A 15,783-nucleotide genomic window follows, 5' to 3' on the forward strand; every position below is an offset into this window, starting at 1 on the left:
TTTTGTTTCCTGCTTGTTCCGGAGGGTCCCCAGCAAAACATGTCATATAGCAGTTCACGCCTTGTTGAAAAAAATAAAAATAAAATAACTATTTTGAATATATTTTTAAACTGGACGGTCCGCCACACTTTTTTTTACACCTGTGCCGCTTAGTGGAGAGTGTGGCGTTGTAGAGGGGGTCTCCCCGAACGCGTGAGTATGTCACAAGTGTTGGCACACGTGTCCGTCTCCGGTCCAGTGTCCAATTGGTATAGGCTATGCACTCCTTTGAACAGCATTTATCCATTTAGATACATTTTTTATCTTTTAAAAAACGTTTTTGTTACACAGAAACATAATATGTGTTGTATAGCTTCATTTAAATGCTTAATTCATAGTTTTAATGTACAAATGAACAGTTTTTCAATGGTTTTCAATGGTTTCTTTTTACTCTAGAGGGTACTCTTATTCTAAAGAGATCGTCAACCGGAAGTCTTATTTCTGCTCCGTTATTTCTGCTCACGGAACACAGCTCTCACAATGCGACAGTGAGTGCTGGAAACTAAAGTAACTAAGTACATGTACTCAAATACTGCACTTAAGTACAAATTTGAGAAATGTTTTACTTTACTGGATTGTTTTCAATTGTCAGTACTTTCACTTCTACTCCTCTACACCTCAGAGGCAAATATTGTACTTTTCACTCGACTACATTTATTTGAAAACTTTACTAGTTACTAGTTACTTTGTAGATTTTTATTATTATTACAAAACATGCATTAACCACTTTATCCCTATATACTTAGGCTATTTTTAAAAGATTTGTATACATTTTGAACACTTGTGAAATAGAACATTGTGCATATGACTACTTTTACCTTTGGTACTTTAAGTACATTTTGATACCAATACGTTTGTACTTTTAATAAGTAAAAAAAAATGCTGTATTTGTAATTGAAGTATTGATACTTTTACTTCAAGTACAAAATGTGAGTACTTCTTCTTCGACCACTGCAGAAAAATTATAAATAAATACATTCATACAATCCATTTACAACATCGCGAGACTTGCGCCAACGTCATTTCCGCTGTAAAAATCCATTCCCGCCATCATCGCGCAGCGCTGCGAGGCGTCGTGTCGTGTGTGTATACTGTGTGTAGGACCGCTCTGTCTGTCTGTCAACAACACCATCACATCGGGAGGAGAGCAGGTGAATGCCGGCACAAAAACACAACTTTCTGTCGCCCGGAAAAACTTCGCAAATCGGAATTATTCGAAAGTTTTCCCAGAGGAGCAAAGAAGCAAAAACGGGGTAAGGAACGCGCGTGACGCCGTGGATGAAGATCATAGTGTTGGGACAATGTTTTCAACCACCGGCCATCAGCCGCACAATTAGCGCCCGTTAGCTTAGCTTTCATGCTAGTTCGCTAGCCTAATGGTGGCCCGTTTTTCCTTCCATCCATTGATCACCCCCTTTAGCTCGCTGTCTTTGGTGGCTCTAAAGAGACCGTACCTCCGCAACGTTGGCAGCTAAATGCAGCTAAATGAAAGGACAGCTAAATGTAGATAGACATGGAGCGGCTCCATACATTTAGCTGTCGTTTAATTGACTGTGTGTAGCTAGCTAACATTAGCCATTGGAGCAGTGTTGCCATATTTTGTGAGAGAAATGAGCAACCAGGTCTAGAAAAACAAGCCCAAAAGAAGCACTTTAATTAAACCTATTATGTATTTTCAAAAACTATGAAATAAAATGCGGAATATTTGGAATATCCATTCTAACATCTCAAATGCTCCCTGGAACTTGGCGCAAAACATTTATGAAAATATTTTAGAACTACTTGTATAAACAAATAATAACAAAAACTTGGAAGCAAGCCCAAATAAGCAAGTACAGTTTCTAAACGACCTCAAAAACCGCAACCACCATTTTTTTACAAGCAGCTTTACAGAAAAAGAAGCCCAAAGTCTCTTATAATAAGCCGACATGGCAACACTGCAATGGAGCCGTGTGACTGCTAACGTTAGCTCTACAGACAGTCATTTATGCTAGCTGCTGCGGCTAACGGTAACACAGGCTGTGATGCTACTACTCAACATTGGGACGTACAGTATTATCATTATGTGTTAAGATGTGGTAACTGTCAGCTAACACCTTACAGGTTCAGGTTTTGTCGGGTTGGGGGGGTTGTGTTGTTTGAAACGTGCTGGTGCTTTTGTTTTGAGTTTGTTTGCTTTGACTTTGAACTACTTTCTTTAGTCTTCCACAGAATCCACACCAGTGGTTCTCAAACTTTTTCGTGCTAAGGACCCCCTAAATTGATATTTATATTGGCCATGGACCCCCATCTGGAAATGCTTTGTGCCAGGGACCCCAGAAAAGATTTGTTTAAAGAAAAATCTTTTTTTTCTCCAAGATTTTTCAAAAATAGGATAACATGCTTAAAATGTTTGTGATGCTGCATTAACACAGTTTGGACCCCTGGGGTTAACATCAAGGACCCCTGGGGGTTCCCAGGCCCCACTTTGAGAACCACTGTTCCACACTGTCTATACCTGAGATTTAACTACTGTGCAACTTTCAATGGCTTTTGTTAGCCGCTCAGGAAAAGCCTTTTCATATTATCCGCTCCCCATTTTGTCAATTGATTGGTAACATTTGATGTTTCTGACATATGTAGCAGTTTGATTTTCTTGCTTCACGTCAACGATATACTGAGAGTAACGAGTCGTGCACACCAAGCACTCTATAACTATGAATATATTGTGGCTGGCCACAACTATAACTACTACAGTGGTGAACGACATATTTATAGTTGGTGCTTGGTGTGGACGGTCTATAACACTATCATGGATTTGTTGTAGTGGTAAGAATGCAACGCATGGCTTTTTAAACACTGGGGTAATTGTCATTGTACAAAACAGCCTGTCTCTGGATGATAATTATCATTGATCAACTACGCTTTCATCCAGCATTTGGTGACAGTTGTCCATACACATACATACAAGGAAAGCAAGCTCAAAACAGTGTAAGCTTGATGTCAGTTTGACTGTCTGTAATAGCTTGCAAACATGGTTTTTATTCATGCGTCTTTATTGTTTGTGTTTTAGGATCTGTTGGATCAGCCTCAGAGTGTGCCATCCGGACAGCTAGCCATGGCCATGCCTAAGCTTTCCAGCGGACCTGGATCCATCAAGATCCGCTTTAACGGCTTAGACTTAGGCACCTGCAGGTGGAGAGAGGGAAGCTTCGACATCATTGAGAAAGACAACAAAATCAACCTGTGCGTCAAATTCAACTGTGGCGGTCCAAATAAAACTTTCCAGGTATATTTATTATGTAATTTCTAACATTATTGTCCTTTTTAAATTAACTTAAACCCTATACTTAGTTGACGGGCGTCCGTTCACCAGGGCTTTCCATTTGGCCCAGGCCGCTTTTCCCATAACACCATATTTCTTTGCCGAAAATAGTCAAACTAACAGCTTGTAACACAACATGATGTGAGGTTTTACATCTCAGACATGCAAAAGTGTCACTTTTCAGATACAGTCACCTTTTTGAACCCAAAGGGCAATTGTGTGACACCTGACCCGAAAGAAAACAACATGTTGTCACCTTTTTCACCTCGGGGCTGTTTGCATGCCTGACATCTGCTGCTTTGGCCAAATGTTCCCCCTAGAGTGGGGTGGTTGTGTGTGATGTATACACACACTGTATATGGGGGGGTCACATTGAAAAATCTTTAGACTGGTGTTTAGTGGATAACTTGTGCAAACTCTTAACAGCGTTTGTATTCTTTATTTTTCAGGCGAGTTAATTCATTTCTGAACTTTTAACAAACTCGGTGTGTCACAGGGTGATTTGCTTTAAGTGACAAAATTAACAAAGGCAGACGATGAAAAGAAGCGGTAACATCTTATTATTATTTGTTTTTTGCTTGTAGATATGAGTTAGACATGGCAAGAGCAAGCACAACAGTGACATTTGACAGGCATCTGTCATCATAATTGTTTTACCTTTTTCCTCAGCTCAACCAGAACGTGAAGAACATTTCCCAGAACCAGAACCGAATCTCGCTCACTTTAAAGGACCACCATATCATCACCCTGGATAAAATGTCCACTGCTGTGACCCAGAAGACCAAAGAATACCTGGAGAAGGTGAAGCAAGGAAAAGGTAGTGAACAATACCTACTTTGTGGACAACAATTTTATCCTTGTGGATCCCTGCAGTATGTAGAAGTATATTCAAAGCATTGAGGGCTTTCTCTTGACATTCGTATGTACAAATAGCTAATCGCTATATCTTACACACAATAATGATTGTGAGAAGGAAAACAAGGTGTTAATTTCAAGACGGATGTCTAAAGCCCCTTTTATGCTCCCGCAAAGTTTGGAGGGGTATCTGTTTTGTGTATATCTTGATAACATTTGTATTCTTAATTCTCTTATTAATAGCAGACTGTCTTTTTTTTGAGCGGTGTAGCCGCCGCTCCTATAAGTGGGGTTGGCCCATCCGTCGTGAAAATGTGTCTTTCGCTGTACTGTGACTTTGTGATTGGCTAGCGAGGCGCATGATGAAATTCATAACCTATAAATATCACCACGCACTTCAAAAAAAAACATTTTTTTTAAGTGAGCTTCCATCACTGTGATGACCTTAAATAACACCGCTCACTTCACACTGGGTGTGATTTTTATTACTTATGCTGCTGCAATGTCCTTAGAAGCCGAACAAAAATAAATGTAACTCTACCCTATTGGTGCCAGTTCTGTGTTCTCACATGTTTTTTTCTTTTCTTTTTCATTTGCAGTTTTAAAAATGTCACATGGCAGCGCAAGCTTCGTACTGGGAAACCGGCCTGTCAAAAATGAGACCAGTCCATCTGGAGAAAGACAGGTATACAATCTTTGGGAATAGTAGAGAGAGTGGGTAGAGTGGTTGCCTGGGAATCTTTCACCCCCCCCCCCCCCCCCCCCCAGTCCGCAAGACGACCCCTAACTGCTCCTTGGACGCTGTATTGATAGTGGCCACTGCTCTTTATAGTTAGGATTGGGTAAATGCAGGGGATGAATTTCACTTATGACGTGCAAATGTAGAGTAACGAATACCCCCCAAACAACTAAAGGGCACAGAACTATTATTATAGCCAAACAAAGCATAAGTTTATCAAATGTTCCTGCATTTCTGTGCTTATAGTGGATCTAGCTATTTCTTTCTACTTGTGCTAATTAAAAACCTTCCATCTATCAGACTACCCCGAGGCGGCAGAGTGTGGACGGTAGGGAGGACACCACACCGCGCAAGCCCTTGGGCAGCCCCAGCCGAGCAACCTCCACTCCCATCCGCACAGGCCTCTCGGAAAACAGGTCCAGCCCTTTTACTTTATTTATTTGTTTTACTCATTTATATATGTTTGCCAGCCGATTTCCCCCCCGCTGTAATAATTTTATTGTCTTTTATTGGAACGATGCAAGATGGCTAGACTACCAAATGTGAAAATAAATGTCTGTGGCTTCATTACAAATGCTGTGTTTGCTTTTTAAGGAGTGAGAAGAGGAAGAGATTGCTGACCTCTGACAGTGACCTGACTGAGGACTATCCCAAGGAAAATGACTCGTCAAGGTAAAGCATAAAATTAATATTGATTAATTTAATAATTAAAAACACCTGGAGAGGTGCTTAATTCAAAAACTGACCAGAGCTGAAGTGAGATGGACGAGACTTGGAATTTTGTAACATTGTGAAGAATAGCCTGCAATGTAGATGGCTGTGTGTTCTTTTGGTTAGATTTAACCGGTGTATATCAAACTAAATTATGGTAAATAATTCACAGTATCACAAAGTTATGTTTTTCCCTCAGCAATAATAAGGCGACGTCAGACCCATCCCGGAAGTACCTGTTAAGCTGCAAAGAGAAATTGAAACAGGCTGAGGAGAACCGTAGCTCAGGTACCACAGTATTCATTATCTAATTGCCTTTTTGCTATTACAGAAACTGTAATGGCAAGACGTGAGCTGTTAATTGGATGTTGTTTGTTTAATGTGAGACACTTGAACCATGATCCTTTTTGTGTCTTGACCATTAGCTCCACTCAGCTCAACCCCTCTCCAGCCCACGTCGTTTTATGGCAGTCGATCAGTGAGCTCTTTCTTGGACAGGTAAGATCTCTATAGTGTGTAGCAAAAAATCCTGAAGGGGGCGTCAACACGTGTCATTTGGTAGTGCGGACATCTTGGTGGGGCATAAACAGGTTGACTTAACATTGACTCCCACCAGTATGTCTGCTGCTACTATGCCACGCCCGTGGTGACGACACGTTGCCAAGCACTATATGACATTTCAACAGTGAACAAGCTACAGGTGTTTAAATGGAATGGTTGCCAGGTCAAAATCACATAAATTGAAGTTTTGGTTTTTTTTTTGTTTTTTGTTGCAATGAAGTAATATACTCCCTGGCTGTATGTAATTGTTGTCAGTTTTAGAACCAGAATTCATTTTTATTGACAGATACATTTGCACATATAGTACAAGGAACATTTCAGTGATGGCACCAAAACATTTGAACAGTAAATCTGTAAGAAAATATTTAAAACTGAAACATGACGGAACTTTTCAGTTAAACCATTTACTCATCTGCGTGTCCTCACTGTTCCCTCAGGCCATCCAGTGCCGCCCAGTATCCTGCAGCCAAGAGAAGCCTCATGCAGCCCAACCACTCCACTCCATTCAAGAAAGTGCGCCCATCCTTGGAATACGGTGGCTGGAACAAGCAACGGCCGTCGACCCTGGCTCAGCCCCAGCCCCCTCTGCAAGGGTGAGTACATTATCACAGAGGGTTTCCAAAGCTCGGCCAATACGTGAAGCCGATGGGACGGGTTGGCCAATCAGGGACACAGATTATTATAAATGTTGGCAAACAAATTATTGGTGGGGGGGTTTCCTCAAAAAGCTGTGTATTTCTATTGGGAACATGTACTGTTGACTAATCCTCCCCGCTCAATTTGCTGTAGGTTCTCCAACCTGGGTAACACGTGCTACATGAACGCCATTCTCCAATCCCTGTTCAGCCTCCCCTCCTTCAATAATGATATGTTAAAACAAGGCATCCCCTGGAAGAAGGTGCCGATCAACGCACTGCTCAGGTAGCACGACACGAACGTATTTATGCTTTGCATGTAGACAGAAAATGGCAGTAGCTGATTGACTCAATGTGTGTCCACTAATCTCAAGTCTTTACACTTAAAGCTATGTGAGGTCTATTTCATGCGGAAATTGTAACGTCACACAAACATTACCGTCATTGCAGTGAGGGTTTCTATTGGGGGCAGCAACTGAATGAATCTGTCCTTGGATTTGTGCTCTCCCCTCTGTCTTTTATTACCTCCACGAGTGCATGTTTGTGGAGTATTTTCACCATGGATCTGCGTTTGTGCCAGGCATTGTCATTTGCACACTTCTGCAGACTGTGATTCAGGCCCCAAAAATAGTCAAATGTGGAGTGACAGTCCTGAAAAGGTTCATGGGTTCACAACATTTTAAGCAATAATCATACACTTTTTATTATTTGTGCAACATTGAGTTTTAATTATTTATCTCTTACTTCAATCCTTCATTGGACATTAAAAGCTCATAAAAAGCCTCTTCAGAAAGCAGTGTGACTTCAGTTTGGTTTATTTGATCCTTACAGGCGTTTTGCCCACCTCATGGCAAAGAAGGATGTGGGCTGTCCAGAGACAAAGAAGGACCTCCTGAGGAAGGTGAAGAGCGCCATCTCCGCCACGGCCGAGCGCTTCTCTGGATACATGCAAAATGTAAGAATGGTAACATAGGTGCATGGTGTCCTGTTGGTGTGTAGATGGTTTTGTAAACTGGAAGACGTCTGTTGTTAAAAACTTGAAACAGCCAGCATATTACTGGCTGTCTGGTTGTCTTTTAACAAGATAGACTTAATAACACTATGGACATGTCTTACCACCAAGGAGATAAGACAATGAAATGCAAGTTATAACTTGACACATGCTGAAGTGCTGATATATCAAGGTGATCGGATGTGTATCACACACAATGGCCGCAATTGCCATACTTGTTTGCAGTCCGTGCTCCGTGACAACATTTTTGATCGATTGCTTGGAACCTCTTCCTCTACTTAGTAGTGCCTGGACAAAGTTCTGCGATGGTTCTGCGATGGTTCTCTGCACTTAATGCTTTTTGTTTCAATGCTTGTTCAGTCTTTTATTGAATTGTGTCTTTCCAGGATGCCCATGAGTTCCTGAGCCAGTGTCTGGACCAGCTGAAGGAGGACGTGGAAAAGATGAACAAGAGTTGGAGAAATGAAGCGGCTGCATCCTCGTCTGCAGGGTGGGATGATGCCCAGCAGACGGCGGCTACATCACCGGTCGCCAAGGCAGAGCCCAGCGAGGAGGCCGACACCTCCCGCATCTATACCTGCCCCGTGGTGGTCAACATGGAGTTTGAGGTGCAGCACACCATCACCTGCAAATGGTGAGACCTGTTCCCTCTTCGGAATTGCCATCTGTGAGCAAAATAACCTTTTGTAGGATTCCTTGCTAAACTGCTGTTGTAAGAAATGAATGTATTTTCTTGCCTGCATGTGTGTGGTGCAGCTGTGGGGAGGTGGTGACCAAGAGGGAGCAGTTCAATGACCTGTCCATCGATCTGCCGCGCAGAAAGAAAACCCTCCCGCTGCGTTCCATCCAGGACTCGCTGGACCTCTTCTTCAGGGTGAGGCTTTGAATTCTACAAATGCCTTCTACATCAGTAGTTCTCAAACTTTTTCGTGCCAAGGACCCCCAAAATTATATGTGTTTGGCCGCGTACCCCCACTTTGTGTAGAATGTCTCCAAAGTCTGTATTACAGATGCATACATATTAATATAACGTTATTAAAACAAGTGAAAACTTAATATCACAACGTCCTTTTTACAGATGGAAGAAATCGAGTACTCATGTGAGAAGTGCAGTGGGAAATCGGCAACAGTGATGCATAAATTCAGCAAACTGCCCAGGTACAGGCCAGACTGTCACTGTATATGTCCTGTAATACCTGAATTCTATTCTCTGCTTTATTCCACAATAACATTCAAAATATGCTAACATACAATATTTACCTGTATATTATTTTATATACAGTGATGGGGCCACGATTTTGCATAGAAACCAATGCTCCCCTTTTTACCAATCATTTCTCGTTCCCTCACACTTCCACACCCGCAGGGTACTCATCCTCCACCTGAAGCGTTACAGCTTCAATGCGCAGCTGTCTATGAACAGCAAGCTGGGACAGCAGGTGATGATTCCCCGCTACCTGACCCTGTCATCCCACTGCACAGAAGCCACGCGGCCCCCTCTCAGCCTGTGCTGGAGTGCCCAGGCAGCCTTGTAAGGACACACACACACACACACACACACGCAGATCACCATCTAAACGCGAGCTACCCACCTACCTTATCGTAATAGAATAGTTTGGTGTCTGAAAGAAAACAAAATGGCATGGATTCTGACCCGTTAAATGTTTTTTATTAAAGGTCCCGAACACTCAAGACCTCCCAGTCAGTCAATTCATCTTCAGCACCTCTCCGGTAAATGCTTGCACCATTTACATGGATGATTAAATGTATACTAGTAACTAGAAGGTGGCTGGTATTATTACTATTATTATTACTACAGTGTCCACTTAACAGAAAAGTGCCAGTCATATAATGTTTTTATCTTTTTAATTACTTTACTGATTGTGTGTGTGTTCAGGAGGGCTGGTGGTAAAGTATCCACTTCCAGCTGTAGTTCCATCCTCCTGGACTCGGACAGTGAAGAGGAACTGAACAGGAAGACGAATGGGAGCCGCAAGCGACACCTTAGCGACTGCCTCCCTGACGAGGATGACCGGCCAGAAGAGGTGGGTCTACTGCCAGATTAGATGATTAGAAGTTTATATCTGTATCTGTGTAAGTGACCTGACCTGGTTCCCCCTTATCCACTTGTGTTCCGGTTTCTTTTGCTGCAAAGGACATTAGCCCACTATACCATTTGCTTTTTTTTTGTTGATCAATTGCTTCTTAACACATCAGTTCAATCCAAGACTACATCAATTTGTGTGTTCGTTCAGCGGGGGTCTACAGAGGAGCCACAAGAGTTAAATGATGAAGAGATGCTGGCTGCAGTGATAGCGATGAGTCGACAGGAGGCGGGACTCCCTGCTGAATCCCCTCTGGAGGATGAACCAACCAACAGCCCCGACACAGGCTTTGGGGATGCTGACGCTCAAGAACTGGACTATCACTGTGGTCTGGTGGAGACGGATAGCAAACAGCCTACGGGTACAGTATATTACTACAAGTTTAATCATTAGCATTCCTGTTTTGAGGGAATATTCACCAAAAATCACCAAAAATCTTTCAATCTGCAAGCTCACAATATGTCACGACTCGCAAAAAAAGAAAGAAAAGCGGACCAAGTACAGAGCTGACCCCAGTCAACTATTAGTTTACTTAGTATAGAGGGTTTAACTGGTTAAAATGTGTTTTTTCTTGTTTTGCTTTAAAGCAGAATTTATCTTTTAAGCAGAATTTTTCTTTAACAAAAGTTAGGTCTGTGGTGTAAATGGAAGAATTTGGAAACAACATAATCCAAATCTAAAGGTACGCCCACACTACAAAATAATCTAGGGTATTTGCTGTAGAGAACCGCCCTCCTGACAATCAGGGGGTGTTGCCTAACCCAGTTTAGATGGGGAGCGATTATTAGGCAAGATTATCCTCTAGTTTGAGTGGTTCGTTGTTTACATCTGCTACTATGCTACTGCTTCTGCATTTGTTCACGTGAGATGCTGCTTTCGGGCAAGCCCAATGATCTTAATGCCAACAAAATACTGTAGTGTGTGTGATGCCCCGTTATTGTAAATGTTGTGGTTTGAGCATGTTTTTAAGTGAATCTTATCAGATTATCCTGTAGTGTGTGTGTGTGTGTGTGTGTGATGCTGCCATATTTCCTAAATCCTGTAATCTGAGCCTATCTTAAATTTGTATGAATGGAGATTTCTTCACCATCAATTAAACCTAAAGCTTGGTTTAGCTGATTGGGGAGGAAATAGTCTGACATGACTGATGCTTATTGTTTCCTTTGCTTGTTGCAGATGTTCTGGCCTCCCTGGACCTGACCATGGATGAGAACAAGGAGAACCAGACTCCAGACGGCGTGCAGCAACAGGGCGAGTTGGACTGGGTCCAGCAGCAGTACAGTTTGGACCAGGAGCGGGAAGAGCAGGAGCTGCAGCAAGCCCTGGCACAGAGCCTTCAGGAACATGTAAGTTAGTACAGAACATTCAACACCATCATCACCAAGTCTGACTGAATCATCACCCAAGTCTGACAGAACCAATGTGCTCTCTCCCTCGACCCCTTGCAGGAGGCCCAAGAGATGAGAGAGGATGATGATCTGAAGAGAGCCACGGAACTGAGTTTGCAAGGTATAGAATATGACCCCCACCGTGAAAGATGAGTTCAGTGCAGTGGTGGAAAAAGTACCCAAATGTACCAAGAGTTCAACTCTAGGTATAATTCAGTTGCTCTTCATTTTCAAAGGTTCTGTTCTGTCTTTCCATCCCAAAGTTAAACTATTTGTACTTGCCAATGCCTTTTTGTAAACCTTAGACATTGAAACAAGCACATTCAAATGCAAACATTGCTTTTTCAGGGGCTTTTTCATGTGAATTACGTAATCGTAGGCAAGTCCCGTTTGATGTACATAAACTGCTGCAGAATTTAACCACTTAAGTCCTACATTGTCGTAGGACGAATACTGAAAGAAAGAAAATGCTACGTTGTCTTAGGGCGAATACTAAAAATAGACCATCTACAAGCTCATGTGTGGTTTTGAGTTTGTAGATCAGCTATTTTCAAAACATAAATAAATTAATGTGGGTTTGTCCAAAATAGGGATGCCAGTTTAATGTGGTTAAGTTGTTTTTCACCTTTCTCCCCAACCTTTCACCCACCAGAGTTCAACAACACTTTACCAGAGCTGCTGTGCTCAGATGAAGACTCTGGAAATGAAGATGTGCTTGACATGGAGTACAGTGATGCAGAGGCTGAGGACCTAAAAAGGAATGCTGAGGTAGCTCATCTACTGCCAGAAAATATTTGATACCTGTTGAGTATACTGAAATGTTTACCTCTACTCCATTGTTAAAGGTAAAATATGTAACATTTCCACTGTTGCTAGCATAAATGGCCTGGAAATATCGTCAGGAAATGTTGAGGTTTCATGTTATATATTCGTTTCCCCTTCGCATTACGCTTCTCAGATTGTTCAGTATAGAGAGATGGGTAAGACAAGACGGGCCAGATTCACTAACTGGCTGAGCAACCAGGCACCCCGAAAAAAAGTATAAATTCCCTCACCACAAGTACCATGTACCTTGACACGATTAGCTGTCGTTGGGTGGTTGCACAGGATTCCATTTAACAGTCGTCTCTGGAAGTTTGTTACCATCTCAGTTATATGGTCAACTTTTATTTTACATTCAATATTTGCTGCATTTTTTTTTTTTAGTAGAAGTGAACACAAGCACCCTCAATTCCCCTTTAACCGCTTGGCTAATTGTCCCTCTTGTCTGCAGAGTGGAGACCTGACAAACTCATTCAGACTCATCAGTGTAGTCAGTCACATCGGGAGCAGCTCATCCTCTGGTAAGAACACCTGTGTCTGAATGTGAAGCGAAACAAAATGGCCTCGCCAAGTTACTGCACGGACGTTATAACTGATAGGAACTGACAAACTGAACTGAAAAAAACACTGTCTTTATCCTTCAAACAGGTCATTACATCAGTGACGTGTATGACATGAAGAAGCAGTCGTGGTTGACCTACAATGACCTGGATGTGTCGCGCACACTGGAAGCCACTGTCCAGCGTGACCGTGACCGCAGTGGTTACATCTTCTTCTACATGCATAAGTGAGTTGATGAAATAACGGGACTTCATTTTTAGATTATGGAGTCTGGTGGTGGACACCCACACTCAGGGACGCGGAGCGTCAGGGGGAGCTGGAGGTACGGCACTTCCCCGGCCCGGGACTGCAGGGGCCCGGCCCTCCGGCTGTCAGATCACGATCACTCAACTCAACTTTATTTATATAGCACATTTAAAACAACCACAGCTGCCACAAAGTGCTGTACAGTGCATAGGTAATACAGTAAGTAAAAACAGAGACTAAAAACACAGAATACAAAGACAAACACAAAACAAGAAAAGGAGGGGGGGAGCTAGTTCAGGAACAGAGGTCTCATGCTGTGTTAAAAGCCAAAGAATAAAAGTGCGTTTTAAGCGAGGATTCAAAATGGCCAGAGAGGGGGCCTGCCTAAGCTGCAGGGGAAGATCGTTCCAGAGCTTGGGGGCAGCGACTGAAAAAGCTCTGTCCCCTCTAAGCTTCACGGTTCACACAGGCGTTTACTTGGTCACACTTTGCGAGCCCTGCCTCTTGGCATATGGCAGCGGGCCCGTTTAAAGCATTATCATCATACCCCCTCAACTATCAACAGTAGGTGGAGGGCCTATGCACACTTACCAATAAAAGCCTCCATTGTCTCCAAATGTATTTTGGGTAAAATCATCAACAGCTGCCCAAAAAAGTCCATTCCTACTACGTCATCAATCATTTGTCAACGGTGTGTGAATGGGTTCCGCTGGCTGCATGGTGCAGCATTGTCAACGATGTAGGCTATCAGTCTGCTCATTAACTGAATCTGTCTGATCCAAATTAGGTGCATATATTTAATAAATTGCTCTCATCCTCCACCTGTTGTAACTCCACTTGAGCCTGACGTTACAGCAATTAATCCATTCTACTAATGTTACCTTCATGTGGGCCAGGTAGCCACATTAACTGGTATTCTACTGTCACTGCCTGCAATAATGTGATGTTAGTAAATTGAAGTTCACTATAGCCGCTTAGCCTGCTTATATATCATGCCGTTCAATTAGTGGCGAGTAGTAGGAATTTTAAATTGATTTTGTTCTTGTACTTCGTAAAAAATCGGGGCGTCAGTTCTGGGGGCCTGATTGTGTGCTCTGCTTCTGTTAAGATCCCTTTCAAGGTCCAAGCAGCATTGTGAACAACTATTTTTAATATACTGGGTTTTCGTTCAATGTTCTCTTCTTATGATGTTGTCCTCAGGGATGTGTTTGAGGAGTTATCTGAGATGGAGAGGACTGGGGCCAGCGGAGCATCAGAGGCAGGAAGGAGCGTCCTGCAACCCCTTTGAGCATTCCACGCTACCTTACCCTAAACACACACAAACACTCTCTCTGGTAGAAAGAACTCTCTTCTGTGAACAGATGGGTTCAAATTTTACAGTGAAAGAACTCAAGTACTACTGATCGCCGTCCATTTTGGTCGTCTTCAGGCACTCCCCTTCCTGTGCAGAACGTTAGAAGCCAGACTTAAGTTTGTTCCTGCAAACCACAGGCAGCAAACTGTCAAGACTCGTTAAAGATAAACAGAAAATGCAGTTTAAAGAAATACTGTACAATTTTGTTTTTCTTTTGGGGAGACTTTTGCCTCCTCATTTCGGGGGTGCATATTTTCTTTTTCTTTTATTTACTTTTGTAAAAACTTGTTTTCTTGGCAGTTCAACTTGTCATTCATTCATTGGGTCATTCATACCTTCACCTTTATCAGACACCAGGTGGTTCCCCTTGGATTGTATGGTTTTGAGACCTTTAATTTCCAATATAAACTATGAATAAAGATATATTCTATGTTGGAGTATAAGCTAATCTAGAGTTAGAGGGTTGTGTATTCAGATACATGTGGTGCAATATTTATTTTCTGGCACAAACTGGCCAATTCTGTTCAGCTTTCCGGTTCTGTCTTAAGAGTTTCAGTGGGGCATTTGTTTGAACCCCCTCTTGCTCACTATGCTTTACACATGAGTTGTTAAGTGTCTGTTTTATCCATGTTTTGTAAAATCTAAAGAGAAAAAGATGCTCCCTAGTAATAAAATGGCTTGTCTTTTATAAACTCCATTCTTCTAGGGGGATACCCTAGTGCCTCCCAGTTTAAGATGTTTTTTTTTCTCAAGGAATATATGTACGCAGAGCTTTACATTGAAAGTTGCACAACTGCTTTAGAATGTTTGTGAAACCTCAAACACTGTTTTTAATGTGCAAATCAGCTAGGTTTGCTCCTCTAAAGCCTAACAGTTTTGGCTATTTATTGCGGTAGAGTTGTGAGTTATAGCTGTTGATGGCCCCAGCACAATCTTATCATTTTTCTCCATCCCTGTACTAAATGGCCAGTATACATACACTTAAGACTTCTGCTATTGTCATTCAGATCTGCTGCTTGCTTGCAGACTGAAGAGCAGGAAGTGATATGCAGGATATTGTTGGGAACATTGTACGATAGGCAAAATATATACTAGTTTCAACAATGCATTTTGGTTAAAATGTGAATGCATTTTTTGTGTAACCATTTTTCTTGCCATGTTACACAAAATCAGAGCTCAAACAAATGCCCACTATTACGTTGCGCACAGGTGTCCTGCATCAAAGAGCTGATCTACAAGCTCACAGCACCGTACGAGTATGGTTTGGGGTGGATTAATGTTTCTGCTGTGCGTTAATGATCAAGTTAGTTTGCCCATCATGGACAAACTTCAGGAAATCAGTCTCCTACATATTGGCCACTCGAATCTACGGTTCTGTAATGTCGCACCTTCGTGCCCCGATGCTGTGTCAAGTGTGTATACTGTGTTTGTGAAGCAAAGTTGGACAGCTT

The 15,783-nt window shown here is 42.3% G+C and overlaps 1 protein-coding gene across 3 annotated transcripts; it reads left to right on the top strand.

The window, feature by feature from the left end:
• The first annotated feature begins 1,096 nt into the window (after positions 1–1,096).
• Positions 1,097–15,410, top strand: usp37 (ubiquitin specific peptidase 37). Of its 3 annotated transcripts, none has more exons than XM_084084825.1 (24): positions 1,097–1,292; positions 3,092–3,307; positions 4,013–4,163; positions 4,798–4,883; positions 5,238–5,353; positions 5,532–5,609; positions 5,848–5,936; positions 6,074–6,146; positions 6,647–6,802; positions 6,999–7,130; positions 7,676–7,799; positions 8,243–8,490; positions 8,613–8,730; positions 8,935–9,014; positions 9,223–9,387; positions 9,534–9,587; positions 9,754–9,901; positions 10,112–10,322; positions 11,138–11,307; positions 11,410–11,470; positions 12,002–12,117; positions 12,623–12,692; positions 12,820–12,958; positions 14,179–15,410. In XM_084084825.1, the coding sequence occupies exons 2-24, from the start codon at positions 3,137–3,139 to the stop codon at positions 14,264–14,266; spliced, it is 2,844 nt and encodes a 947-aa protein (XP_083940951.1). In that variant the 5' UTR covers positions 1,097–1,292; positions 3,092–3,136; the 3' UTR covers positions 14,267–15,410. The 3 variants fall into 3 exon arrangements, with proteins under 3 accessions (XP_083940951.1, XP_083940953.1, XP_083940952.1); XM_084084827.1 differs by having other exon boundaries at positions 4,013–4,160; XM_084084826.1 differs by having other exon boundaries at positions 1,142–1,190.
• The last annotated feature ends 373 nt before the right edge of the window (positions 15,411–15,783 follow it).

The sequence above is a fragment of the Gymnoscopelus microlampas genome (genome assembly GCF_963454915.1).
Source record: "Gymnoscopelus microlampas genome assembly, chromosome: 17".
Taxonomy (NCBI): domain Eukaryota; kingdom Metazoa; phylum Chordata; class Actinopteri; order Myctophiformes; family Myctophidae; genus Gymnoscopelus; species Gymnoscopelus microlampas.

Coding starts and splice junctions, on each gene's coding strand:
- usp37 (XM_084084825.1), top strand. CDS start 3,137: ATGGCCATGCCTAAGCTTTCCAGCGGACCTGGATCCATCAAGATCCGC. Junction 8,731..8,934: donor CGCTGGACCTCTTCTTCAGG/GTGAGGCTTTGA, acceptor TCCTTTTTACAG/ATGGAAGAAATCGAGTACTC. Junction 9,902..10,111: donor AGGATGACCGGCCAGAAGAG/GTGGGTCTACTG, acceptor GTGTTCGTTCAG/CGGGGGTCTACAGAGGAGCC.